The sequence below is a fragment of the Bombus affinis genome, chromosome 10 (assembly GCF_024516045.1).
Source record: "Bombus affinis isolate iyBomAffi1 chromosome 10, iyBomAffi1.2, whole genome shotgun sequence".
NCBI classification, from domain to species: Eukaryota; Metazoa; Arthropoda; class Insecta; order Hymenoptera; family Apidae; genus Bombus; species Bombus affinis.
Window position 1 is genome coordinate 9,059,886 of NC_066353.1, and position 27,461 is coordinate 9,087,346.

The window sequence follows — 27,461 nt, forward strand, 5'->3', positions numbered from 1 at the left end:
CAAAAGTGATGCAGCCATGTGACATATATCTTTGTGTATCTTATTTAATCTGATCGCAAATTGTTCTACGTAAAACATATATACCATATCGTAGTATCGTGGAATAATCATAAGAAAAATTTCGCTAGGAGTATGAACTACAATGAAGATATATAGTGGAAGTTCTAACAGGCAAAGGATGTTTTGGTGGCGAAAGTTAGTCATTAGTTAGTTGCGAGTTATTTGGAGTTAGTCACGAGCCATGAGTTGCGATTTGCGAGTTGGATCTCGATTAGTTGTATTACATTACTGCATTGTATTACATTACATTACTACATTAAGCTCTAATTAAATAATCATCGTTTCCCTGTTTCAATCACTGTAAATAAATCCATCAAGTAAATAAAGACAGTATATGAGATATCGTATTATTTAATATTACATTCACTTTAAAATTAACGCTAAATAAGTTTCGTTATTTTAAGATACTTCAAATCACAATATTTGGACATTTACGATTACAATTTTAAAATATATTTAATATCTGAAGATTCATTTATCCCGAGAAAGAAATGACGATTATACTTGGTGAACTTCGTCGATTCGAAAGTAATATATATTTAATTTATCACAATCAAAATAGCAAATTGGAATGCATAACGCGATTCGTAATGCTTTAGCTTCGTCTAATTAACAGCAGTCGTAATCTTCCGAATATTGAGATGTACTCCTCCTAAAGCTGTCGTCATGATTCCTTTGGGATCTAGAACAATTGGAATTCTGGTTTTTTCACAAGATGAAACTTCGTAGTCCTTCAAAATCTGCACGACTCCAAGTTTGGATTGCATGAGTCCCAATCGCATACCTGAAACAAAGAGTGAAAGATTAAGATTAAAAGTGACAGCCAGCAGAATGTTTAAAGATACACGTTGCTACTTGCATCTTTCTGATAATGCCAATGACAAGAATACAAACTTAATCAATTATCTATTCGGGAAATACGTGTGCTACGGTAGAAATCAATTTGTTTTATAATCATAAACTGTATCAATATGTCTGATGGCAAAATATAGCAAATTGTACCAAATTATTACGTCTAGCAGGCAATACAGTGGAATGCGTTATTAAATATTTATTTACATTCTGGCAGTTTCTTCTCGTCTAGTTATTAGCAAAGGAGAGAAACTTTTGTTTGAATGTATTCTTCCGTTTTCAAAGTTTCTAGTCATCCTCCATAGCTGTAACACTTCAGCATATAGCTGGTAATATTTAATTTTACCGTATGCACGTTCTGAAGTCAAAAGAGATTTGAAAGCAAAGAAATGCAGATTCCTTAATAAAAATGTTGGTATATAATAATAATATAACAAGATAAGATGTAAAAGAAAACCCAATTTTTTAACTGCCAATGCACCTAATTTATCAAATTACTTTAGTTCTAATCTTATATTCATTAGATTATGGCGAGGCAGGTCATGCGTACAGTGTGATATTTCGAACCCTGCAAAGATTGTTTAAAGATTGAATGGGATAAAAGCGATGTCGCCATGTAACTATTGTGAGAAGGTGCATGTTGAGATTAAGATTTCCACGCATCGCATTTTGTAGATCTTAATTAGTGAGAGTACAGTTCAAAGAAACGAATACTGATCTTGACATGTATGTACCTATGCCTTTGAAGTATACATTTCTACACATATATGTATCTCATTTCGATTCTTTTCACACTACTTTCATACGATTGCCATCGATAGCTGTGACGTTTAAGATATCGGAGAATACTTAGGAAAATTTTACTAACCAAGGCAGATACGGGGTCCCGCACCAAAGGGCAGGTAGGCGAAACTTGGCCTGGTACTTTTGGCTTCCTCGGTAAATCGGTGTGGATCGTATTTATTCGGATTCGGGAAGTACCGGGAGTCATAGTGCAAACCCATTATCGAAATGTATATTGGGGTACCTTTCTCTAGGACCAAATCGGAATTAGGCATTTTGTAATCGGCAAGGGTATTTCGATCCGTGTATCCTACAACTGGATATTTACGAAGACTTTCAGAAATTACCATATCGAGGTATGGTAGCGTTGTAATCTGTGAAACATTATATTTCATAGCATGTTAACAATTATATTACAACCCTTTTTCACATACTATCCATATGCCTCTCTCATGTGTTTCTAATTTAATATTTTTGTAGTTACCGTACCATATCGTATGTGATTTTGCCACCAGTTTTCTCTAGAGCATCCTGAATCTCTGCGCTAAGCGTCTTCTGTACATCTGGGTTCACTGCAAGTTCATGCAGCGTGAAAGATATGGTACTAGAAGACGTTTCAAAACCAGCAGCAAATAATATGGCCGCCTGTGCCAATAAATCTTCACCATCGAAGTCTGAGACATGCAAATTAAATATCATCGCAAAAGTTCAGCAAGTCGATTTAGTATATTTTGTACCATTGGAAAATAACTTGAAAGCAAACTGGCAAATATAGATATTTGTGCAACATTTCTAATTTATAACATGAAGACAATTATGATTGAAATAGTAGTTATGTTATTTTTCGTCTGTTTCGCTGAGAGCACACGAAATAAGGATGTGTATAAAATTGTAATTCATAGATTTCTGACGATTCTTAAATAACTTCATCAACAAAAGATAGTAAAACATTGCAGCAAATACATACTGTAATCCTTCAAATTTTCGTCGTTCTTGTATGTTTTCCTGATCTCGAGTAGCACATCGATGAGATCATTCCTCTTTTGAGCCGAATCGACTCGCTGATCAATCGCATCCCAGAAAACAGATCCGAGAAAGTTTGTTGCTTTTCTTCCAAAGAACTTCGGCTTCAGATACTTGACTAACTGAGGCGAGAAGGATATGATAAGTAACTCCATGTTACGAAAGAAATTAGAATAGAAGATCTTCCTGCCATATTCACGGAACGGTGTTTTCGGATTCTCCAACGAACCTAGTTTTAAGCCAAACGCAATACTACCGATCATATCGGTGGCGAAACTCGCGCAAATATCCTTGAACTCGACTACTTTTCCATCGCCTGAAAAAGATATTAGATTTCCTATTTTGTGTCTGGCATTGTTGCATTTTTAATCAAGATGTGATTATTGCGAAATTTGATGTCTCGCATCAAGAGGAATGACTTTTAATTCTGTCAGACATTTCTCTTAAGTAAGAATTATTGTTTTAATATATTGAACTAACAACAGTTTTATTATGATATTTATTTATGTTATTATGTAGATGCACTGAAAAACGGTTTACCCTCCAAATGCAACGAATCGAGATAGATTCCAAGTTCGTCAGCGACTACCAACATTAAATCGAACATTGTCCTCAGCTTGCCTGGGGTAAAAATCGGAGTCAATTTTGGCCTGAGAGATTTCCATCCTGGATTTTTCATCATGACCACATTTGAGTATCCAAGACGATCATCTTTCTCATCTGCACACGCGTATCTATCCGGGAAATAGTCGAAGTCTTTCACTAGGACGTGCTTCACGAGTTCTGGATCGCGAATTAACAGGTGAGGTTTGTCGAAGACGTAGAATCCCAGTAAAGGCAAATTTTTGCCGTACTCGTATACGTCCTTGAGAAATTCCGAGCCCGATTTTCTTGACAGAAGGCAGTCCATAAAGTTGCCCACGAAAGGCGTAGGTGCAAGCTGTGTGATTCCACGTTTCGACCAGTGGTTGAATTTACGAGTCATGTAGAGATAAGCGACAATCATCAGGGACGAAAGGATGAGGATGCCATCCAGACTCCAGTATAGCGTTAACAAGGCCATTTTAAAAGAGCCTGACAAGGAAAAATTTATTGGTCTTTGATATTAAAAAAATCACTAATATGTGTCCTCCTAAAGTGTTCCGTTTTTTTAAGTAGGAACTTTAAGAATTTGTCAATCCATGACAAAATTTATTTTATCAATTATTAATGCAACAGGAACACATCATTTCTGATGACTTTATGAAAAAAAAGAAATTGCTTAAATCTTCCTTCCTGAACTCAATTGTATATCATTTAATCGATTAATGGCTTGCTCGTGCAGAATGTTCCATATTGTAGCCTCTCGTGTGAAATAATTTGAGATTAGAATTTTAGTCAAGGAATGGGGAACATTAGGAAAGGACTACCATTTAAGAAAACCAAATTCTATGCGCTGGACGTAGTTCGTTCAAACGGAAGAATAGTTGAGAGGTAAATGTAAATTATTTTTTCAAAAAGAATGATTTCAGTGAAAGTACGATGATTGTATCCGTGACTGATCTATATGATCGTTCGGATTTGGTGGAATCTGCCTTCTTTTCCACGTGCATCCCCATTAATTAAAGACAAACAGAAAGCTTTATGGGTAATTAGGAATATACTCTTCGATTGAAACTGAGTAAATTATCCAGAAAAGAAATAAAATTACAGTATACATAAGTTCGTGAATCAGAGTGGGGATCTAATTTGTTTGAATCTAATTTATAAAATAAAAGACGAAAATTATCAGGAAATAATAAAAAATTAGAACAAATAATCTAATTCTGCGGGATGCTTTGCAGTGAAATATACAGTACGTACCGCTATGAAACGAATTCTTCATTAGTCACAAGCACTATAAGGTAGCAGATACAAAATAAAATAAGAAAATATTTCCGAAGCTTGTAATGTACATTACGGGAGTGAGCTTTGCATTGTCGACTGTGATATAGTATATACGTCTCATTTGTAATCTCCCCTCTCTTGTGAAATTTACCGCTGAATCATTGCTTGCTGACAAAGTGCCATTTGCGAAAAATTCTCGTAGCAGATTTTAGCATCTAGAAAATGGTAAGAATTAGCATCTTAACTGGTAAGATATTTTTTTCGAAGTTATCAATTGTTTTTAATGTATGATTAACATCTCGGCCATAATTCACTACCTGATTTTCACATATTAAGAGACATATTATAAAATTTCTATCTACAACAGGAACATTTTGAATATTACCCAATTATCGCAAAGAAGTAATTCGATCAATGATTTCCATCGAATGAGGCAATGAAAAAATTGCATGGGAAACTGAATTTTCACAATCGAATCGTATTTTCACACGCAACAAGGTTTAGATATTGGAAAGTATCTTTTTATCACTTTCCTATTTCTAGATAACGCTGGACAAATACCAGAACAAATTAGAAGGGTTTAGGTCATGTAAATGTCAATAATCTATAATTTCGCACAAAGATATTTTTTACCATTTTTCCAACATGACCTAAAGTATATTTTTTGAAGTACATATTCTAGAACATATATTATATCATCTATTGTAACGAATAATCTTTTGCATGATTAAAAAAGCGTTATCAATGAAGTTAGAGGTTATAATGCATCAGCGTTATTCACCTACTCAATAGCAAAAAGTGCAGTAATATAGGTAGTAATATTTTAGAAGTAACATACGTGATAATTTCATAGTCAACCGTAATTAATGTTGTTGTGAAATGTCAAATGAAGTTACTAAAATCAATAAATATGTACAAATTATTAACAAGTGAATAAACTCAATTGATAATATATATTATTTCACAGAAAAATTTCTACGACTTATTGCCCCATTAATATTTCATAAATACTTTTAATTTGTATTGATAAATTATATAATCTACAATTTGTTAAATTTTTAACCCGTCTATGGAAAAATATCTTTGGCTTAAATGCTTACTCCTTATGCAGTATACTACTACTGTCACATGTTAAATTATTATTCAGCAATAGAGACACATATGTATATTGGAATAGATGTAAAGTTTAATGGTGAAGCAGTCTTTTTTTATGGTGGTATGTGATCTTTCATTTAACAAGGAATAAACACGTAAGTCATCTAAACATTCTGATATCCAAAACCATGCATAAATCATTTACAGGTATAGTGAAAGTTACCTATGACTATGTGATTACCTTCTGACAAAAGTGATGTGACATATATCATTGCATATCGTAATTAATCTGATCGCAAATTGTTCTACGTATAACATATGTACCCTATCGTAGTATCGTGGAATAATCATAAGAAAAATTTCGCTAGGAGTATGAACTACAATGAAGATATATAGTGGAAGTTCTGACAGGCAAAGGATGTTTTGGTGGCGAAAGTTAGTCATTAGTTAGTTGCGATTTATTTGGAGTTAGTCACGAGCCATGAGTTGCGATTTGCGAGTTGGATCTCGATTAGTTGTATTACATTACTCCATTGTATTACATTACATTACTACATTAAGCTCTAATTAAATAATCATCGTTTCCCTGTTTCAATCACTGTAAATAAATCCACCAATGTAAATAAAGACAGTATATAAGATATCGTATTACTTAATATTACATTCATATTAAAATTAACACTAAACAAGTTTCGTTATTTTAAGATATTTCAAATCACAATATTTAGATATTTACGATTACAATTTTAAATTGTATTTAATATCTGAAGATTCATTTCTCCCGAGAAAGAAATAGCGATGTTCTTTGTTGAATTTCGCCAATAGTACAATATACTTAAATTATCACAAGCGATTTGTAAAACTTTAGCTTCGTTTAACCAGCAGCAGTGGTAATCTTTCGAATGTTGAGATGTACTCCTCCTAAAGCTGTTGTAATGATTCCTTGGGGATCTAGGACAATTGGAATTTTGGTTTTTTCACAAGGTGAAACTTCGTAGTCCTTCAAAATCTGTACGACTCCAAGTTTGGATTGCATGAGTCCCAATCGCATACCTGAAACGAAAAGTGAAAGATTAAGATTAAAAATGACAGCCAACAGAATGTTTAATGATACACGTTGCTACTTGCATCTTTCTGATAATGTCAATGACAGGAATAGAAACTTAATCAATTATCTATTCGGGAATGTGGCCTACGGTAGAAATCTATTTGTTTAATGATCATAAACTGTATCAATATGTCTGATGGCAAAATATAGCAAACTGTACCCAATTATTGCGTCTAGCAGGAAATACAATGGAATGCGTTATTAAATATTTATTTACATTGTGGCAGTTTCTTCTCATCTAGTTGTTAGCAAAGAAGATAAACTTTCGTTCGATTGTATTCTCCTGTCTTCAAATTTTCTAGTCATCCTGCATAACTGTAACACTTCAGCATATAGCTGGTGATGTTTAATTTTACCGTATGCACGTTCTGGAGTCAAGAGAAATTTGAAAGCAGGGAGATGCAGATTAATAAAAATGTTCGTATGTAATAACAATATAACAAGATATGATATGATAGTCAAGCCGGATTTTCTAACTGCTAATGCATCTAATTTATCTAATTATTTTAGTTCTAATTTTATATTCATTAGATTATAGCGAGGCAGGTCATGCACACAGTGTGATATTTAGAACCGTGTAAAAATTGTTTAGAGTTTCAATGGGATAAAAGTGATGTCGTCATGTAACTATCATGAGAAGATGCATGTTGAGATTGAGATTTCCACGCATCACATTTTGTAGATCTTAGTTAGTGAGAGTACAGTTCAAAGAAACGAATACTGATCTTGACATGTATGTACCTATGTTCTTGAAGTATACATTTCTACACATATATGTATTTCATTTCGATTCTTTAACACTACTTTCATACGATTGCTATCGATAGCTTTGGCGTTAAAGATATTGGAAAATATTGCTGAAAATTTTACTAACCAATGCAACCGCGGGGACCCCCACCAAAGGGCAAGTAGGCGAAACTTGGCCTGTTACTTTTGGCTTCCTCGGTAAATCGAAGTGGATCGTATTTTTCCGGATTCGGGAAATACCGCGAATCATAGTGCAAACCCATTATCGAAATGAATATTGGGGTGCCTTTCTCTATCACCAGATCGGAATTTGGCACTTTGTAATCGGCAAGGGAAATTCTATCCATGTATGCTACAGCTGGATATTTACGAAGACTTTCAGAAACTACCATATCGAGGTATGGTAGCGTCGTAATCTGCGAAAAGTTATATTTCTTAGTATGTTTACAACTATATAATAACCTCCTTCACATACTGTTCATTTGCGTATCTAAATTAATATTTTTGTAGTTATCATACCATATCGTATGTGATTTTGCCACCAGTTTCCTCTAGGGCATCCTGAATCTCTGCCCTAAGTTTCTTCTGTACATCTGGGTTCAATGCAAGTTCGTACAATGTAAAAGACATGGTAGTAGAAGATGTTTCAAAACCAGCAGCAAATAATATGGCCGCCTGTGCCAATAAATCGTCACCATCAAAGTCTGAGACATGCAAATTAAACATCATCGCAAAAGTTCAGCAAGTCGATTTAGTATATTTTGTACCATTGGAAAATAACTTGAAAGCAAACTGGCAAATATAGATATTTGTGAAATATTTCCAATTTATAACATGGAGACAATTATGTCTGAAGTAGTAGTTACGTTATTTTTCGCCTGTTTCGCTGGGAGCACACGAAATAAGGATGTGCAAAAAATTATAATTCATAGATTTCTGACGATTCTTAAATAATTTCATCGATAGAAGATAGTAAAACGATGCAGCAAATACGTACTGTAATCCTTCAAATTTTCATCGTTCTTGTATGTTTTCCTGATCTCGATTAGCACATCGATGAGATCATTCCTCTTTTGACCGCCATTAACTCGTTGTTCAATCACATCCCAGAAAACAAATCGAAGAAAGTTAGTCGCTTTTTCTCCAAAGAACTTCGGTTTGAGATACTTGGCTAACTGAGGCGTGAAAGATATGATAAGTGACTCCATGTTACGATGGAAACTAGAATGGAAGATCTTCCTGCCATATTCGCGGAACGGTGCTTTTGGATTCTCCAACGAACCTAGTTTTAAGCCAAACGCAGTGCTACCGATCACATCGGTGGTGAAATTCGCGCAAATATCCTTGAACTCGACTGCTTTTCCTTCGCCTGAAACAGATATTAGATTTCCATTGTTGCATTTTTAATCAAGAAACAATTGCTGCAAAATTTGAAGCCTCTCGCATCGAGAGGATTGACTTAATTTTGTTAAACATATCTATTATATAAGAGTTATTGTTTTAAAAATATATGTTGAACTAACAACAGTTTCTCATGGTTAATCTTAATCATGGTTATTATGTAAATGAACAGGAATGCGGCTTACCCTCCAAATCCAACAAATCGAGGTGCTTTCCAAGATCTTCAGCTGCTAACAACATTATATGGAACATTTTTTTCAGCTTGCCCGGGGTAAAAGCCGGCGTCAATTTTGGCCTAAGAGATTTCCATCCCGGATATTTCATCAGGACCACATTTGCGTATCCAAACCGATCACCTTTCTCATCTGCAGTCGCGTACTTATCAGGGAAATAGTCGAAGTCTTTCACTAGGACGTGCTTCACGAGTTCTGGATCGCGAATTAACAGGTAAGGTTTGTCGAAGACGTAGAATCCTAATAAAGGCAAACCTTCGCCGCAATCGTATACGTGCTTGACAAACATTGAGCCCGATTTTCTTGATAGGAGGCAGTCTATGAAGTTTCCTACGAAAGGGGTAGGTGCAAGCTGTGTGATTCTTCGTTTCGACCAGTGGTTGAATTTACGAGTCATGTAGAGATAAGCGACAATCATCAGGGACGAAAGGATGAGGATGCCATCCAGACTCCAGTATAGCGTTAACAAGGCCATTTTAAAAGAGCCTGACAAGGAAAAATTTATTGGTCTTTGATATTAAAAAAATCACTAATATGTGTCCTCCTAAAGTGTTCCGTTTTTTTAAGTAGGAACTTTAGGAATTTGTCAATCCATGACAAAATTTATTTTATCAATTATTAATGCAACAGGAACACATCATTTCTGATGATTTTATAAAGAACAAGAAATTGCTTAAATCTTTTTTCCTGAACTCAATTGTATATCATTTAATCGATTAATGGCTTGCTCGTGCAGAATGTTCCATATTGTAGCCTCGCGTGTGAAATAATTTGAGATTAGAATTTTAGTCAAGGAATGGGGAACATTCGGAAAGGACTACCATTTAAGAAAACCAAATTCTATGCGCTGGACGTAGTTCGTTCAAACGGAAGAATAGTTGAGAGGTAAATGTAAATTACTTTTTTAAAAAGAATGATTTCAGTGAAAGTACGATGATTGTATTCGTGACTGATCTATATGATCGTTCGGATTTTTTGGAATCTGCCTTCTTTTCCACATGAATCCCCATTAATTAAAGACAAACAGTAAACTTTGATAGTAATTAGGAAAATACTTTTCAACTGAAACTGAGTAAATTATTCAGAAAAGAAAGAAAAGGTAACAAATTACCGTAGGGACACATTTGAATGTAATTTGCAAAATTAAAGACGAAAATTATCAGAAAATGATAGAAAATTAGAACAGATAATCTAATTCTGCGGTATGTGTTGCAGTGAAATATACCGTACGTACCGCTATGAAACGAATACTTCGACACAAACACTACAAGGTAGCAGATACCAAATAAAATAAGAAAATATTTTCGAAGCTTGTAATGTCCATTACGAGAGTGAGCTTTGCATTGTCGGCTGTGATGGTATATACGTCTCATTTGTAGTCTCCCCTCTCTTGTGAAATTTATCGCTGATTCATTGCTTGCTGACAAAGTGCCATTTGCGAAAAATTCTCGTAGCAGATTTTAGCATCTAGAAAATGGTAAGAATTAGCATCTTAACTGGTAAGATATTTTTTTCGAAGTTATCAATTGTTTTTAATGTATGATTAACATCTCGGCCATAATTCACTACCTGATTTTCACACATTAAGAGACATATTATAAAATTTCTATCTACAGCACGAACATTTTGAATATTACCCAATTATCGCAAAGAAGTAATTCGATCAATGATTTCCATCGAATGAGGCAATGAAAAAATTGCATGGGAAACTGAATTTTCACAATCGAATCGTATTTTCACACGCAACAAGGTTTAGATATTGGAAAGTATCTTTTTATTACTTTCCCATTTCTAGACAACGTGGGACAAATACCAAGACAAATTAGAAGGGTTTGGGTCATATAAATGTCAATAATCTATAATTTCTCGCAAAGATATTTTTTACCATTCTTCCAACATGACCTAGAGTATATCTGCTTAAAGTACATATTCTAGAACATACATCATAACATCTATTGTAACGAATAATCTTTTGCATAGTTGTAAAAGTGTTATCAATGAAGTTAGAGGTTACAACGTATCAGCGTTATTCACCTTCTTAACAGCAAAAAGTGCAGTAATATTTTAGAAGTAACATACGTGATAATCTCATAGTCAACCGTAAAACATATTGTGAAGTGTCAAATGAAATTACTAAAATCAATAAAAATATACAAATTATTAACAAATGAATAATCTCAGTTGATAATAAATATTATGGAGGTTTTCAATTACGAAGTTATCCATGAGATTTAGAGTTGGATTTCGCAGAAAAATTTCTACGACTTATTGCCCCATTAATATTTCATAAATATTTTTAATTTGTATTGATAAATAATGTAATCTGCAATTTGTTAAATTTTTAACCCGTCTATGGAAAAATATCTTTGGCTTAAATGCTTACTCCTTATGCAGTATACTACTACTGTTACATGCTAAATTATTATTCAGCAATAGAGACACATATGTATATTGGAATAGATGTAAAGTTTAAAGGTGAAGCAGTCTTTTTTTATGGTGGTATATGATCTTTCATTTAACAAGGAATAAACACGTAAGTCATCTAAACATTCTGATATCCAAAACCATGTATAAATCATTTACAGGTAGAGTGAAAGTTACCTATGACTATGTGAATACCTTCTGACAAAAGTGATGTGACATATATCATTGCATATCTCAATTAATCTGATTGCAAATTGTTTTGCGCAAAACATGTACCCTATCGAAGTATCGTGGAATAATCAGAAGAAAAATTTCGCTAGGAATATGAACTACAAAGAAGATATATAGTGGAAGTTCTGACAGGCAAAGGATGTTTTGTGGAGGTGGCGAAAATTAGTTATTAGTTAGTTGCGAGTTAGTTGGAGTCAGTCACGAGCCATGAGTTGTGATTTGTTAGTTGGATCTCGATTAGTTGTATTACATTACTGTATTGTATTACATTACATTACTATATTAAGCTCTAATTAAATAATCATCGTTTCCCTGTTTCAGTCATTATGAATAAATCCATCAAGTAAATAAAGACAGTATATAAGATATCGTATTATTTAATATTACATTCACCTTAAAATTAACACTAAACAAGTTTCGTTATTTTAAGATATTTCAAATCACAATATTTGGACATTTACGATTACAATTTTAAAATATATTTAATATCTGAAGATTCGTTTATCCCGAGAAAGAAATGACAATTATACTTGGTGAACTTTGTCGATTCGGAAGTAAAATATATCTAGTTTATCACAAACAAAGCAGCAAATTGGAATGCATAACGCAATTCGTAACGCTTTAGCTTCGTCTAATTAACAGCAGTCGTAGTCTTTCGAATGTTGAGATGTACTCCTCCTAAAGCTGTCGAGATTACTGCATTGGGATCTAGAACTATTGGAATTTTGGTTTTTTCACAAGGTGAAACTTCGTAGTCCTTCAAAATCTGTACGACTCCAAGTTTGGCTTGCATGAGTCCCAATCGCATACCTGAAACAAAGAGTGAAAGATTATGATTAAAAGTGACAGTCAACAGAATGTTCAAAGATACACGTTGCTACTTGCATCTTTCTGATAATGCCAATGACAAGATTAGAAACTTAATCAATTGTTAGTAATTAACTTAATCTAGTTGTTAGTAAAGGAGACAAACTTTCGTTTGTTTGTATTCTTCTGTCTTCAAATTTTCTAGTCATCCTGCATAACTGTAACACTTCAGCATATAGCTGGTAATGTTTAATTTTACCGTATGCACGTTCTGGAGTCAAAAGGAATTTGAAAGCAGAGAGATGCAGATTAATAAAAATGTTCGTGTGGAACAATAATATAACAAGATATGATGTGAATGTCAAACCCAATTTTCTAACTGGTAATACGCATAATTTTTCTAATTATGTTAGTTATAATTTAGTAATAATTATGTTAGTTATAGTTATAATTAATATTAATTAATCTTAATTAATGTGATTGCAAATCGTGCTACGTAAAAAAAATAATTATCTTATCGTTAATAATATAAGTACAGTTTGAAGAAACGAATACTGATCTTGACACGTATATATCTACGTCCTCGAAGTATATATTTCTACGCAGATATGTATTTCATTTAAATTCTTTTAACACTACTTTCATACGATTGCCATCGATAGCTCTGACGTTAAAGATATTGGAGAATACTTCGGAAAATTTCACTAACCAAGGCAGATGCGGGGTCCCGCACCAAAGGGCAGGTAGGCGAAACTTGGCCTGTTACTTTTGGCTTCCTCGGTAAATCGGAGTGGATCGTATTTTTCCGGATTCGGGAAGTACCGCGAATCGTAATGCAAAGCCACTATCGAAATGAATATTGGAGTGCCTTTCTGTATCACCAGATCGGAATCAGGTACTTTGTAATCGGCGAGGGTAACTCGATTCAAGTTTGGTACAGATGGATATTTACGAAGAGTTTCAGAAATTATCATATCGAGGTATGGTAGCGTCGTAATCTGTGAAACATTATATTTCTTAGTATGTTTACAATTATATTATAACTTCCTTCACATACTGTTCATTTGCGTATCCAAATTAATATCTTTGTAGTTGCCCTACCATATTGTATGTGATTTTGCCATCATTTTCCTCTAGAGCATCGTGAATCTCTGCCCTAAGCGTCTTCTGTATATCTGGGTTCAATGCAAGTTCGTACAGTGTGAAAGACATGGTAGCAGCAGATGTTTCAAAACCAGCAGCAAAAAATATGGCCGCCTGTGCCACTAAATCGTCACCATCGAATCCTGAAACATGCATATTAAACATCATCGGAAAAGTTCAGCAAATCGATCTATTATATTTAGTACAATTGGAAAATGACTTGAAGGTAAATTAGCAAATATAGATATTTGGTCATAATTTTCAATTTGTGACGTGAACATAATTATATTGGAAGAAGTAGTCGTGTTATTTTTCGTCTGTTTCAGTAGGAGTTCACAGAAATAAGGATACGAATGAAATCGTAATTCACAGAGCATGTTATTCGAAATTTCTGATTTTCGAAATCGATTGATAAATAATTTCATTAATTGAAATTAATAAAATATTGCAGCAAATACATACTGTAATTCTTCAACCTTTCGTCGTTTTTGTATGTCTCCCTGATCTCTGTCAGCACATCAATGAGGTCATTTCTCTTTTGACCCGAATTGTCCCGTTGTTCAATCACATCCCAGAAAACAGATCGGAGGAAGTTAGTCGCTTTTTTTCCAAAGAACTTCGGTTTGAGAAACTTGGATAACTGAGGCATGAAGGTTATGGTAAGGAAATCCATGTTACGTTCGGAATTAGAATCAAAGATCCTCCTGCCACATTCACGGAATGGTGCTTCTGGATTCTCCAACGAACCTACTTTTAAGCCAAACGCAATGCCACTGATTATATCGGTGGCGAAGCTCGCGCAAATATCCTTGAACTCCATTGCTTTTCCATCGCCTGAAACAGATATTAGATTTCCTGTGGTGTGTCTAGCATTGCTGCATTTTTAATCAAGAAAAAATAGTTGGAAAATTTGAAGTCTCTCGCATCAAGAGGATTGCCTTTAATTTTGTTAAACATTTCTATTAAATAAGAATAATTGTTTTAAAAAAAATATATATTGAGCTAACAATTTCACATATTCCATCTATTATTACGTAAATACATTAAAAATGCGGCTTACCCTCCAAATGGAACGAATCGAGATACTTTCCAAGGTCGTCAGCGACCATCGCCATTAACACGAACATTTTCTTTAGCTTTCCCGGAGTAAAAATCGGCGTCATTTTTGGCCTAAGAGATTTCCATGCTGGATTTTTCATCAGTATCATATTTGCGTATCCAAGACGATCATTGTTCTCATCTGCAGTCGCGTACCTGTCAGCGAAATACTCGAAGTCCTTCACTAGAACGTGCTTCGCGAATTCTGGATCGCGAACTAGCAGGCAAGGTTTGTGGAAGATGTAGAATCCTAACAATGGAAAACCTTCGCCATAATTGTACGCGTCACTGAGAAATTGTGCGCTCGATTTTTTTAACAGTAAGCAGTCCATGAAGTTGCCTACGAAGGGCGTAGGTTTAAGTTGTATGATTCCTCGTTTAGACCAGTAATTGTATCTCCACATTAAGAACAGATAAGCGGCAACCGTCAGGGACGAAACGATGAGGATGCCACACAGAGCGCAGTATAGCGTTAATAAGGCCATTTTAAATAGGCCTCACAGGAAAACTGATTAAAAATGGTTACACTAATGATAAAACTTGATTAATAAATTAAAATATTCACTTTATTTCAACAACTTCGTATATATAGACAGTTACGCGCTGTACGTGTAGATATAAGTTAGACTTCCGATTGATCAATGAACAGAAAATCAGTCTGGAGATGTTTACTAATCTAAGGATGATGAACCAATGAATTTCGGTGATGGTGTTGTGGCTCAAGAAAGCTATTGGATGGGTGTGTCTAATGCACGAGGCCCTTGGATTCGTAGATGGCAGTTTGGCTGGGAAAGTGAGGGTAACAGTCATTGCATTTAATTGGTGAAGGAAGAGTGTGGTGGGTAAGGAAGAGTTCTAGTCGCCCCCGTGAGAAGGCTAACGGGAGATCCTGTATCTGAGAAAACCCAGGTTTCCCGGAACTTTCCGGAGTGGGCAATAAATTTAAGGAACGCTTTACCTAATAAGATACTCGCTAGGTCTAAAGGACTTTAACTATGAAAATGCCAAGGTTTATGGTGGGTCACAAGCTAGACAATACTTTGCGGAATGTTTCATGGTAATACAATTACTTTGGAGACTCGTCACCCTTATTTCTTATGTAGAGGGAAATATTGGCGTCTACTCTCTCTTTGGTCGGATATTCTTTATCCGAAAGTCGACGTCGCTATGCTACTGCGAAACGAGGGAGGGTGAGTATTAAGGGGGTGTACGCACCCCGATCACTTAGCGGTTACCTGTATCGGGCCTCGGTGACAAGGTTTACGGTACGTCGAATGGCCCACTTATATCGATAGCTAGTTAATGTTGTTAGAAATTTGCCTCGGGTCATCCGAAATTCTGATGGTTTTATCGTAAACTTCCTACTTTGAACCGGTCTTCGTTCACATTTTAGGGCCGTCGTATATGGTAAAAATTACTTACAGCAATTCAAAATTCATGAATATCTAAGATGAAACACTCGCTATGATATTTTGTTCTACGAGTGCAAAATAAATTTTCATTTATATGGAACTTCATAAAAATACGAAACTCCACAAACATTTACAAGTCTATTAATATATAATTAATATATTTGTTATGTCCGATAACATTTGCGTAAACCAGAATCCATTCCTTGGTCGAGGCGGTCATTATCTGTGTAAATATAATTAGTCGGGCCGCAATAATCCTAAAGAACTGTCATAAAACTAAGCATTCGTATTGTACTATTAGGCTCTTAATTGTTCTGGGATATATTCAGGTCGAGACGTTCCTTATGACTATTGTTCCATCAGGTAAAAATGGGAAAGTTGGGTTTTTTCCAACGGTCATTGTTCAACGGTCATTCCTACCCATCGGCGACCGATTGTGAGGCGATTAACACCCAGCAATAGTTCTCCTTTGCGATAACATCATCACCGAACTTTACTATTCTATCTTTTGATCATTCAGCAGACGTTCGACAAAGTGTGGCGTGAAAGACTTTTATTCAAAGAAAATCCTACCACACACCCACTACTCCATCTTAAAATCATATCTAACCAATAGGCTGTTCATGATTAAATACTTAGACGCTATAAGCACAACATTTCCAATAGAAGCTGACATATCCTAAGGCAGTGTTCATCTACACTACCAATTTACTAAGTTTAACAGAGATAACCACAGCGACATTTATTAATGATACTGCTTTACTAGCATCCCACTTAGACCCGATAATTGCCTCCTCTACTCTCCAGCGAGATCTCGACTCTATGGAAAAGCGGTACCACAGATATGGTATAATATTTTAATTCCAAACAAAAATTCCGTTAGATATCTGGGCCTGATTCTGAACAGAAGAATGACATGGAAACGACACATCGTTAACACATTGACAGTCACGTGCGTTTTCAAAGAAGTCTCCGTTAGGCCACGCGTGTAGCAGTATCAAGCGTTATCTGCTAGGTGTTCCTATCGATATTTTAGTAATGCGAGTCGCTCATGTGGTGGTCTCGAGAATCATCTTTCGTTTCGTTTGTTCGCAACATTAAAACCACTAGCTGTTGTTGAATATAATGAAGGAAAGTGTGGTACAGATTATTCCGACCAAATGGTTTTTTATACCACCACAATTAGAAAAGGAATCAAATGGTACAGAAAACTTGGCATTCAACTCCTTCTGGGAATTTCTGTTGTAAACGCTTTGACGGTTTACAAAATTGCAACAAGGCAGAATATAAATATTAGAATATTTAGACAATTATTAGTTGCAAAATTATTAGGGTTGTTTGAAAATCCTTGTCAGAAAAAAAAAAATCAAAAAATCCTTGTTTTCGACGGAGTCGGCATAATATCGCCGTTCGGAAAAATGATTCCGAAAGAAGCATTAGATGCGCATGCAAACTATGTTATGCAAATAAAAGACGTGGAATAGACCGAACAAAGGCACAAAAGAATTTGAAGAAAACAACAACTTATTGTCCAAATTGTCCCGACTAACCTCAGTTATGTATAGAATGCTTTAAAGTTTTACATTCTAAATAATTTTTTAATAAACTATTTTCGTATCACTTTTATAACAATCTAGCAGTTTTAATATTATGGAATATCGTTATGGAACGTCAACTAAGCGACACCTGAATACGGGTGACGTGGCCCGACCAGAAACTTTGTTGACACCCGAATACGGGTGACGTGGCAGTCAACATGTTAATAAATCCAAACAACTTAAATCAAAATTTAAACAATTTGGTCGGTTCATTGGCAAACGTACCAACTTAAACCTGCAAAATAAATTAATGCTATATGAGGTCATATTAAAACCTGTTTAGACCTATGTGGTTCACTTATGGGGAAGAGCAAGTAATTCCAACATAATTCTTCAACGATTCCAATCGAAAACTCTGAGATACTTAATAGATGCACCTTGGTATGTTACCAACGAATCGAGACCTTAAGATACCAGTTAAAGAAGAAATATCCAAATGCAATAATAGATATAGCATAAGAGTTAACAATCACCAAAACCCAATAGTTACTCAATTACTTGACACAACGGATCAGATGCGCAGGCTAAAAAGACATTACCCTTTAGATTTAAGCATTAGAGTCAACTAGAATCAAACATACAATAAACACTTATTAAACACGACATAGTATCGCGCCAGAATAGTTTACTTATAATTCTCAATGAGAATTGATTGTAAACAACTTCCAAATAAAAAAAATAATATATTTTGATTATTCGACATCTCTTAACCAGCTTTTCATGCGTTGACTAGTCAATATCTTGACTGGTTTATAAGACTTGCATTAATTATCTGTTTATCTTATATCTACACGCACCGAACTTAAATATCTATGCTTACAAAGTTATTGGAATAAAGTGTACCTGTTACATCAGTGTTATGATCGGTTCAACCATCATTATTATCCCAAACAAAATAGAGATTCGATCATTTCATAACATCGATGAACTAATCCTGACGGGAGTTCATGACCAAATTGTCGCCCTTCCTCGTGATCGCGTCGCTCCACGAACGGTCGAAAAATATTATTTTATTGATCTTTGATTTTTAAAAAATCGCTAATGCGTGTTCTCCTAAAGTCTTTCGTTTTTTTATTTAGGAACTTTAAGAATTTGTTGAACCATGACAAAATTTATCTTAGCAATTATTCATGCAATACACATGGAACACATCATTTCTGATGTTTTTTTAAAGAAGACGAAATTGCTCGAATCTCCTTTTCAGAACTCAAACTTCATAAATCGGAGTAAGGGCACATTTGAATTTAATTTGCAAAATTAAAGACGAAAATTATCAGAAAATAATAGAAAATTAGGACAGATAATCTAATTGTGCGGTGTGTGTTCCAGTGAAATATACCGTACGTACCGCTATGAAACGAATTCTTCGTCACAATCGCTATAAGGTAGCAGATACCAAATAAAATAAGAAAATATTTCCGAAGCTTGCAATGTACATTACGAAAGTGAGCTTTGCTGTCGACTGTGATATAGTATATACGTCTCATTTGTAATCTCCCCTCTCTTGTGAAATTTACCGCTGAATTGCTGCTTGCTGTCAAAGTGCCATTTGCGAAAAATTCTCGTAGCGGATTTTAGCACCTAGAAAATGGTAAGAATTAGCATCTTAACTGGTAAGATATTTTTTTCGAAGTTATCAATTGTTTTTAATGTATGATTAACATCTCGGCCATAATTCACTACCTGATTTTCACACATTAAGAGACATATTATAAAATTTCTATCTACAGCACGAACATTTTGAATATTACACAATTATCGTAAAGAAGTAATTCGATCAATGATTTCCATCGAATGAGACAATGAAAAAATTGCATGCGAAACTGAATTTTCATAATCGAATCGTATTTTCACACGCAACAAGGTATAGATATTGGAAAGTGTCTTTTTATCACATTCCCATTTCTAGACAACGCGGGACAAATACCAGGACAAATTAGAAGGGTTTAGGTCATATAAATGTCAATAATCTATAATTTCTCGCAAAGATATTTTTTACCATTCTTCCAACATGACCTAGAGTATATCTGCTTAAAGTACATATTCTAGAACATACATCATAACATCTATTGTAACGAATAATCTTTTGCATAGTTGTAAAAGTGTTATCAATGAAGTTAGAGGTTACAACGTATCAGCGTTATTCACCTTCTTAACAGCAAAAAGTGCAGTAATATTTTAGAAGTAACATACGTGATAATCTCATAGTCAACCGTAATTCAAATTCGTGAAATTACTAAAATTAATAAAAATGTACAAATTATTGACAAGTGGATAACCTCAACTGGTAAAAAATATTATGGAAGTTTTCAATTACAATGTTATCCAGGGGATTTAGAGTCGGATTTCACAGAAAAATTTCTACGACTTATTGCCCCATTCATCGTGCAATGAATATTTGTAGAATGTATTGATAAATAATAATGTAATCTGTAATTTGTTAAATTTTTAACCCGTCTATGGAAAAATATCCTTGGCTCGAAACTTATTCCTTATCCATATGCTAATATTGTTATATGCTAAATTGTTATTGAGCAAAAGCGATAACCATGTATATTGGAATATATCTATAATCTGAAGGTTAAGCAGTACTTTTTTTATGGTGGAATGTGATCTTTCATTTAACAAGGAATAAACAGCAAATCATGACAACATTCTGATATCCAAAACCATGTATAAATCATTTATAGATGGAGTGAATGCTGCCCATGACTATATGATTGCCTTCTGACAAAAGTGATGTAGCCGTGTGACATATATCTTTGTATATGTTTATTAATCTGATTACAAATTGTTCTATATAAAACATATATACCATATTGTAGTATCGTGGAATAATCATAAAAAGAACTCGTTAGGTGTGCGAACAACAATGTAAATAGAAAATGGAACAAACCAGATATGATGGGAAATTCTAATGGGCCATGTAGCACATCGATATAACTGCGGTCCTTCATAAAACTAGGTGTCTGGAAAAGGATTACGTAAACATCTTTGGTCATGGGCCTCAGCGGAACACGTGCGTGTGTTGCGTGAACGAAGACTGTAAGGAAAAGATGTTTTGCTAGAGAAAGTTAGTCGATAATTAATTGAGCTAGCTGGAGTTACGAGTCATGAATTGTGAGTTGCGAGTTGGTTCTCGATTGGTTGCATTACATTTACAGTAAGCTGTAGTTAAATAATCATCCTTTCCTGTTTCAATCATATACACCATCGAAGACTTCGGTCCGTCGAGAATTAAAGACTGTAAAATTGGGAAAATCCGAGAACTTTGGCATTTCCGTAGAGAAGGAAGAAGTTGTTAAACCTGTAATAGATATTAAACGTGTTCATTTATTTAATAATAAGACGAGTAAATAATTATGATAATTAAATATTAGGTTGTTCGATAAATGTCTTTCTTTTACAGATCCGTCTTTTACAACAACGTATCTTTATACAAACATGAATCCTAATCTGTCGAACGTTGTAATCTTTAGTTTGATAGAACAAAATGGATCATACGTAATTCGATAAAATAATATAAAACGGAAAATGTTGTGCATCCATTTCCTTGTAAAATGAAAGAAACTTTTCAGACTACCTAATATATAAAAAATCACTTTAAGTAAAAAATACAGAGTTTATAGTATATTACGTTGTAATTGTTGCTCGTCCAATGCTACTCGCTTGATAGACTGATAGACTGTTAGACTCACTATAATGATACTGATTATGAACGCCCTAGAGGGTATGTTCGTCTACTTATATTAGTCGGAAGAGTATCGGAAATATTTGAATTCGATCGCTGTTACACAATGGCGATACCGTTCTGTTCGGAGATTGTTTACTTTTAAATCTTATACATATTAAACGATGTTTATACTCCGAAGAGAAACAATAACACGAGTGACCCTCGATTCAAATCACCCTATGATTCATGTGCTGCTACAGACCTTTCTACGTGATTTAGAAGATGGATGTAAATGAAGTGACAGCCAAATCGATGCAGTTCCAAATCGGTGAGGACATTATTCAGATTTCTGGACGTAGAGTGCGTGGTATGTCGATCGTAGAAGTTAGATGACTGTTAAAAGTATGTTTGGAAACCATGGAACTTTTGGTGGCCAGAGAATCGACTTTCGCCTTCGATAAAGAGCTAGGTGATACGTTGGACGATATTCTTGTACGAAGCGACTTCGAGTTGTGAACTGTGGAACAAGAGAAAACGGCTGATGTTCCCGATTCCTTCGATATCGTACAACAAGAAACCCCTTCTTAATGTAAGATAATCGATGCTCTGATGAAGGATGGCAAGAACTTATCTGCGAGTTCTATGGAGCGAATGAAAGGCGAAAGTGAAGCAACTATGAGAAAATCTCAGGTGGTGCGAAGGCGAGTTATCAATCTGGCTTCTTGTTCGCGTAGGTCGTTTAATAAAAAGCGTAAGAAGGCGGTAGTATACAAGACGAGAGATTTGATAGCAATTAAAAGGACACAAGCCAGTACTGGATTAAAGTTTCACTCGAAGTTCCTTAAACCGTATGGTGCGGTTTCACGCAATGACCGTTACATGGTGCAGCGAGAGGGTGAAAACGAAGGGCCGCAAGTGACTTCCGGCTGAGTCATTGATGAAGACAGTGATTCGAGTGAAATTAGTGACATTGACCATACATGGGGTCTGATGTTTGGTCATGGACGACTGCGGAACACGTGCGTATGGTAGAATACGGAAAATATGATGAGTCGGTTAGTGGTTAATCATGAGTTACGACAGTAGTATCGCATTACTACATTAAGCTTTAATTAAATAACCATCGTTTTCCTAATTCAATCACTGTAAATAAATCAATCAAATAAATAAAGTCATTACATAAGATTTCGTATTACTTAATATTATTTAACACTAAATAAGTTTCGTTATTTTCAGGTATTTGAAATCATAATCTTCGGACATTTACGATTAGAATTTTAAAATATATTTGATACCTAAATATTCATTTGTCCCGAGAAGGAAATCACTATGACATTCGTTGAAATTCGCCGATAGTAAAATATATCTAAGTTATCACAAACAAAGCAGAAAATTTGTATACATAACGCGATTCGTAAAACCCTAGCTTCGTTTAACCAGCAGCAGTGGTAGTCTTTCTAACGTTGAGATATAATCCTCCTAAAGCTGTCGTGACGATTGCTTTGGGATCTAGGGTAACTGGAGTTTCCGTTTTCTCACAAGGTGAAACTTCGTAATCCTTCAATACCTGTACGACTCCAAGTTTGGATTGCATGAGTCCCAATCGCATACCTGAAACGAAAAATGAAAGATTAAGATTAAAAGTGACAGCCAACAGAATGTTTAAAGATACACGTTGCTACTTGCATCTTTCTGATAATGCCAATGACAAGAATAGAAACTTAATCAATTATCTATTGGGGAATGTGTGCTACGATAGAAATCTATTTGTTTAATAATCATAAACTGTATCAATATGTCTGATGGCAGAATATAGCAAACTGTACCAAATTAATATGTTTGATAGATAATGCCGTGTAACACGTCATTAAATATTTATTCGCATTCTGGCAGTTTCTTCTTAACTAGTGGTGCAAAAAGGAGATAAACTTCTGTTAGATTGTATTCCGTCTTCAGATTTTTCTATTCATTTTTTATGATTTTAACTTACTTCAGCGTGGCACCGGTAATGTTTAATTTTATGCATATTCCCGAGGCAAAAGAGATTTCAAAGCAAAAAGGTGTCGATCTCCTAATACAAAAATTCGTATATAATAATAATATAAGAAGGTATGATCTAAAGGTCAAATCCAATCGTGTTTTGTAACTGCTAGTATAACTAGAAGTATACATTTCTGCACATATATGTACTTAATTTTTATTATTTTAACAGTACTTTCATACTTTTCCCATCGATAGCTCTCACGTTAGAGATATTGGAAAGTATCTCGGAAAATTTTACTAACCAATGCAGACGCGGGGACCCTCGCCAAAGGGCAAGTAGACGAAACTTGGCCTGGCACGTTTGGCTTCCTCGGTAAATCGGAGCGGGTCATACTTTTCCGGATTCGGGAAGTACCGTGGATCGTAGTGCGAACCCATTATCGAAATAAATATTGGGGTACCTTTCTCTAGCACCAAATCGGAATTAGGCACTTTGTAATCGGCAAGGGTAACTCGATCCAAGTATGCTATAGATGGATATTTACGAAGGGTTTCTGAAATTACCATATCGAGGTATGGTAACGTCGTAATCTGTGAAACATTATATTTCTTAGTATGTTTACAATTATATTATAACTTCCTTCACATACTGTTCATTTGCGTATCCAAATTAATATCTTTGTAGTTGCCGTACCATATCGTATGTGATTTTGCCACCAGTTTTCACCAGAGCATCGTGAATCTCTGCCCTAAGCGTCTTCTGTATATCTAGGTTCAATGCAAGTTCGTACAGTGTGAAAGATATGGTGGTAGCAGATGTTTCAGAACCACCGATATAAAATATGGCAGCTTGTGATACTAAATCGTCACCATCGAATTCTGAAACACACAAATTAAAGAATATCGCAAAAGTTGAAATCGATCTAGTATATTTAGCACAATTGGAAAATAACTTGAATGTAAATTATCCAATATAAATATTTGTGCAATATTTTCAATTTCTAACACGAATACAATTATGTTTGAAGCAGTAGTTACATTATTTTATCTCTGTCTCGCTGGAAGTTGACGGAATAAGTATATGGATAAAATTGTAATTCACAGAGCATGTTATTCGAAACTTCCGATCTCTGACGATTCATAACTAACTTACTTCACTAATAGAAATTAGTAAAATGTTCTAGAAAATACATACTGTAATCCTTCAGACTTTCATCGTTCTTGTATTTCTCCCTCATCTCGATCAGCAAATCGATGAGATCATTCCTCTTTTGATCCGAATCGACTCGTTGTTCAATCACATCCCAGAAAACAGATCGGAGGAAGTTAGTGGCCTTTTTTCCAAAGAACTTCGGTTTAAGATACTTAACTAATCCAGGGATGAAGAATATAATAAGGAATTCCATGCTACGATGGAAATCATAATCGAAGATTTTCCTGCCACATTCACGGAACGGTGCCTTTGGATTCTCCAACGAACCTACTTTTAAGCCAAACGCAGTGCTACCGATCATATCGGTAGTGAAATTTCCGCAAATATCCTTGAACTCGATTACTTTTCCTTCGCCTGAAACAGATATTGGATTTCTTATCATGTGTCTGGCACTATTATATTTTTAATCAAAACACAATAATTATAAAATTTGAAGTCCATCGCGCCACAGAGCATTGACTTTCAATTTTGTTAAACATTTCTATTAAATAAGAATTATTGTTTTAAAAATATATATCGAACTAACAACAATTTCTCATGGTCAATCTGTTATTATGTAAATGCGCTAGAAATGCGACCTACCCTCCAAATGCAACGAACCAAGATGCTTTCCAAGGTCGTCGGCCACCGCCAGCATTATATCGAACATTTTCTTCAGCTTGCCGGGAGTAAAAAATGGCGTCAATTTTTGCCTGAGAGATTTCCATCGTGGATTTTTCATCATGAACACATTTGCATATCCAAGACGATCATCTTTCTCATCTGCACACGAGTATCTATCCGGGAAATAGTCGAAGTCTTTCACTAGGACGTGCTTTATGAGTTCTGGATCGCGAATTAACAGGCAAGGTTTGTCGAAGATGTAGAAACCCAACAAAGACAAATCTCTGCCATAATTATATAGATCCTTGAGAAATTGCGGTGCTGATTTTTTTGATAGGAGACAGTCCATGAAGTTGCCTACGAAAGGCGTAGGTGCAAGCTCTTTCACGTCCCGTTTCGACCAGTAATTAAATTTCCGAATCACGAACAGATAGGCGGCAATTATCAGGGACGAAAGGATGATGATGCCATCCAGACTCCAATGTAGCGTTAATAAGGCCATTTGAAATGAGTCTGAGAAGGAAAAATGTTTTTGTTGATTTCAGAGTATAATATTTATCAACATCTCTTGGATTGCGAATTATCATGGATTTATAGAAATACAAAAGCTGGAAAATATTTCGCGGAGTGCTTCATTGTAACACAATCGTTCTTGAGACTCGTTACGCTTGCTTCATATGTTGAGGGAAATGTAGGTGTCTACGCTCCCTTTGGTCGGATATTCTTTTTCCCAAAGTCGACGCCATTCTGATACTGCTAAGTAGGATGCACCTAATACACGAATGTCTCAAGTAAAACAGTCGTTATGATATTTTATTTAATGAGTGTAAAATAAACCATTATTTGTGTTTAATTTCATTCATAAAAATACGAAATTGCACAAATATCTGGAGGTCTGTCAACATATAATAAATGAAATATGTTATTAGTCTCTGGTTAAAAAAAATCAACAATGTCAGTTCTTTTAAAACTTCAAAAATTTGTTGACCTATGACAAAACTTACTTTGTCAATTATTAATCTAATAGGAACCCTTTTCTAATCTTGTTATAAAGAAGATGAAATATAATAGTTGAACCGGCCTCCTTTTTGGATACAATTGTTATTATTATTTAATAAACGAGTAATTTGCTGACACAGAGTGTTGAATATTCTGGCGTCTCGCGTGGAATGATTCAAGATTAGAGTTTTCATCAAGAAGCGAAGAATATTAGAAAAGGAATACCATTTACGAAAACTATATTCTATGCGATGGAACTAGTTTGTTCGAATGGAAGAATAGTTGGAATGTAAATGTAAATTATTTTTTCAAAAAGAATGATTTCAATGAAAACCTAATGATTGTATTCCTGATTGATCTGTATGATCGTTCGGATTTGGTGGAGTTTGCCTTCTTTTCCACGTGCATCCCCATTAATTAAAGACAAACAGTAAACTTTGGGGATAAATAGGAAAATACTGTTCGATTAAAACTGAGCAAATGATTCAGAAAAGAAAGAAAAGATAACAAATTACCGTAGGGACACATTTGAATGTAATTTGTAAAATTAAAGACTAAATTATCAGAAAATAATAGAAAATTAGAACAGATAATCTAATTCTGCGGTATATGTTGCAGTGAAATATACCGTACGTACCGCTATGAAACGAATTCTTCGTCACAAACACTATAATGTAGCAGATACCAAGTAAAATAAAAAATAAGTAAAATAAAAATATTTCCGAAGCTTGTAATGTCTATTACGAGAGTGAGCTTTGCATTGTCGGCTATGATAGTATATACGTCTCATTTGTAATCTCCCCTCTCTTGTAAAATTTACCGCTGAATCATTGCTTGCTGACAAAGTGCCATTTGCGAAAAATTCTAGTAGCAGATTTTAGCACTAAGAAAATGGTAAGTATTGGCATTTTATCTGGTAAGATAGCTTTTTCGAAGTAGTCAGTTGTTTTTAATGTATAATAATCATCTCCGCGGTAATTTACTGCTTCATTTTCACACATTAAGAGACATGTTATAAAATTTCTATATACAGGACCAATATTTTAAATATTACACAATTATCGTAAAGAGATATTATGATCAACAGCTTCCATAAAATGATGTAATTA

The 27,461-nt window shown here is 34.7% G+C and overlaps 3 protein-coding genes across 4 annotated transcripts in view; 1 reads left to right on the forward strand and 2 right to left on the reverse strand.

The window, feature by feature from the left end:
* The window catches only part of LOC126921076 (DNA-directed RNA polymerase II subunit Rpb4-like), a 260,919-nt gene that overhangs the window by 154,399 nt on the left and 79,059 nt on the right, over positions 1-27,461 (forward strand). The window lies entirely within an intron of this gene.
* LOC126921287 (uncharacterized) lies at positions 394-27,061 on the reverse strand. The gene is made up of 12 exons (XM_050732742.1): positions 26,990-27,061; positions 14,834-15,379; positions 14,236-14,607; positions 13,732-13,916; positions 13,340-13,628; positions 12,458-12,633; positions 10,403-10,628; positions 9,121-9,654; positions 8,532-8,903; positions 8,054-8,238; positions 7,662-7,950; positions 394-844 (listed from the first exon to the last, which is right to left on the reverse strand). Exons 2-12 carry the CDS (start codon positions 15,354-15,356, stop codon positions 666-668), a joined length of 3,330 nt encoding a protein of 1,109 aa, XP_050588699.1. The 5' UTR covers positions 15,357-15,379; positions 26,990-27,061; the 3' UTR covers positions 394-665.
* LOC126921288 (cytochrome P450 6k1-like) lies at positions 22,987-25,855 on the reverse strand. Its single transcript, XM_050732744.1, has 5 exons — positions 25,333-25,855; positions 24,733-25,104; positions 24,232-24,416; positions 23,840-24,128; positions 22,987-23,165 (listed from the first exon to the last, which is right to left on the reverse strand). The coding sequence occupies exons 1-5, from the start codon at positions 25,853-25,855 to the stop codon at positions 22,987-22,989; spliced, it is 1,548 nt and encodes a 515-aa protein (XP_050588701.1).

Bases quoted from the DNA above. Each gene is read 5' to 3' on its own strand.
- LOC126921287 (XM_050732742.1), bottom strand. From the start codon at position 15,356: ATGGCCTTATTAACGCTATACTGCGCTCTGTGTGGCATCCTCATCGTT. The intron at 10,629-12,457 runs TAGACGAAGCTA...TCTAGATGCTAA, and splicing joins AGACTACGACTGCTGTTAAT to AATCTGCTACGAGAATTTTT. The intron at 8,239-8,531 runs GTACGTATTTGC...TGCATGTCTCAG, and splicing joins TGAAAATTTGAAGGATTACA to ACTTTGATGGTGACGATTTA.
- LOC126921288 (XM_050732744.1), bottom strand. From the start codon at position 25,855: ATGGCCTTATTAACGCTACATTGGAGTCTGGATGGCATCATCATCCTT. The intron at 25,105-25,332 runs GTAGGTCGCATT...TATCTGTTTCAG, and splicing joins TGGTTCGTTGCATTTGGAGG to GCGAAGGAAAAGTAATCGAG. The intron at 24,129-24,231 runs GTACGGCAACTA...AATGTTTCACAG, and splicing joins GCAAAATCACATACGATATG to ATTACGACGTTACCATACCT.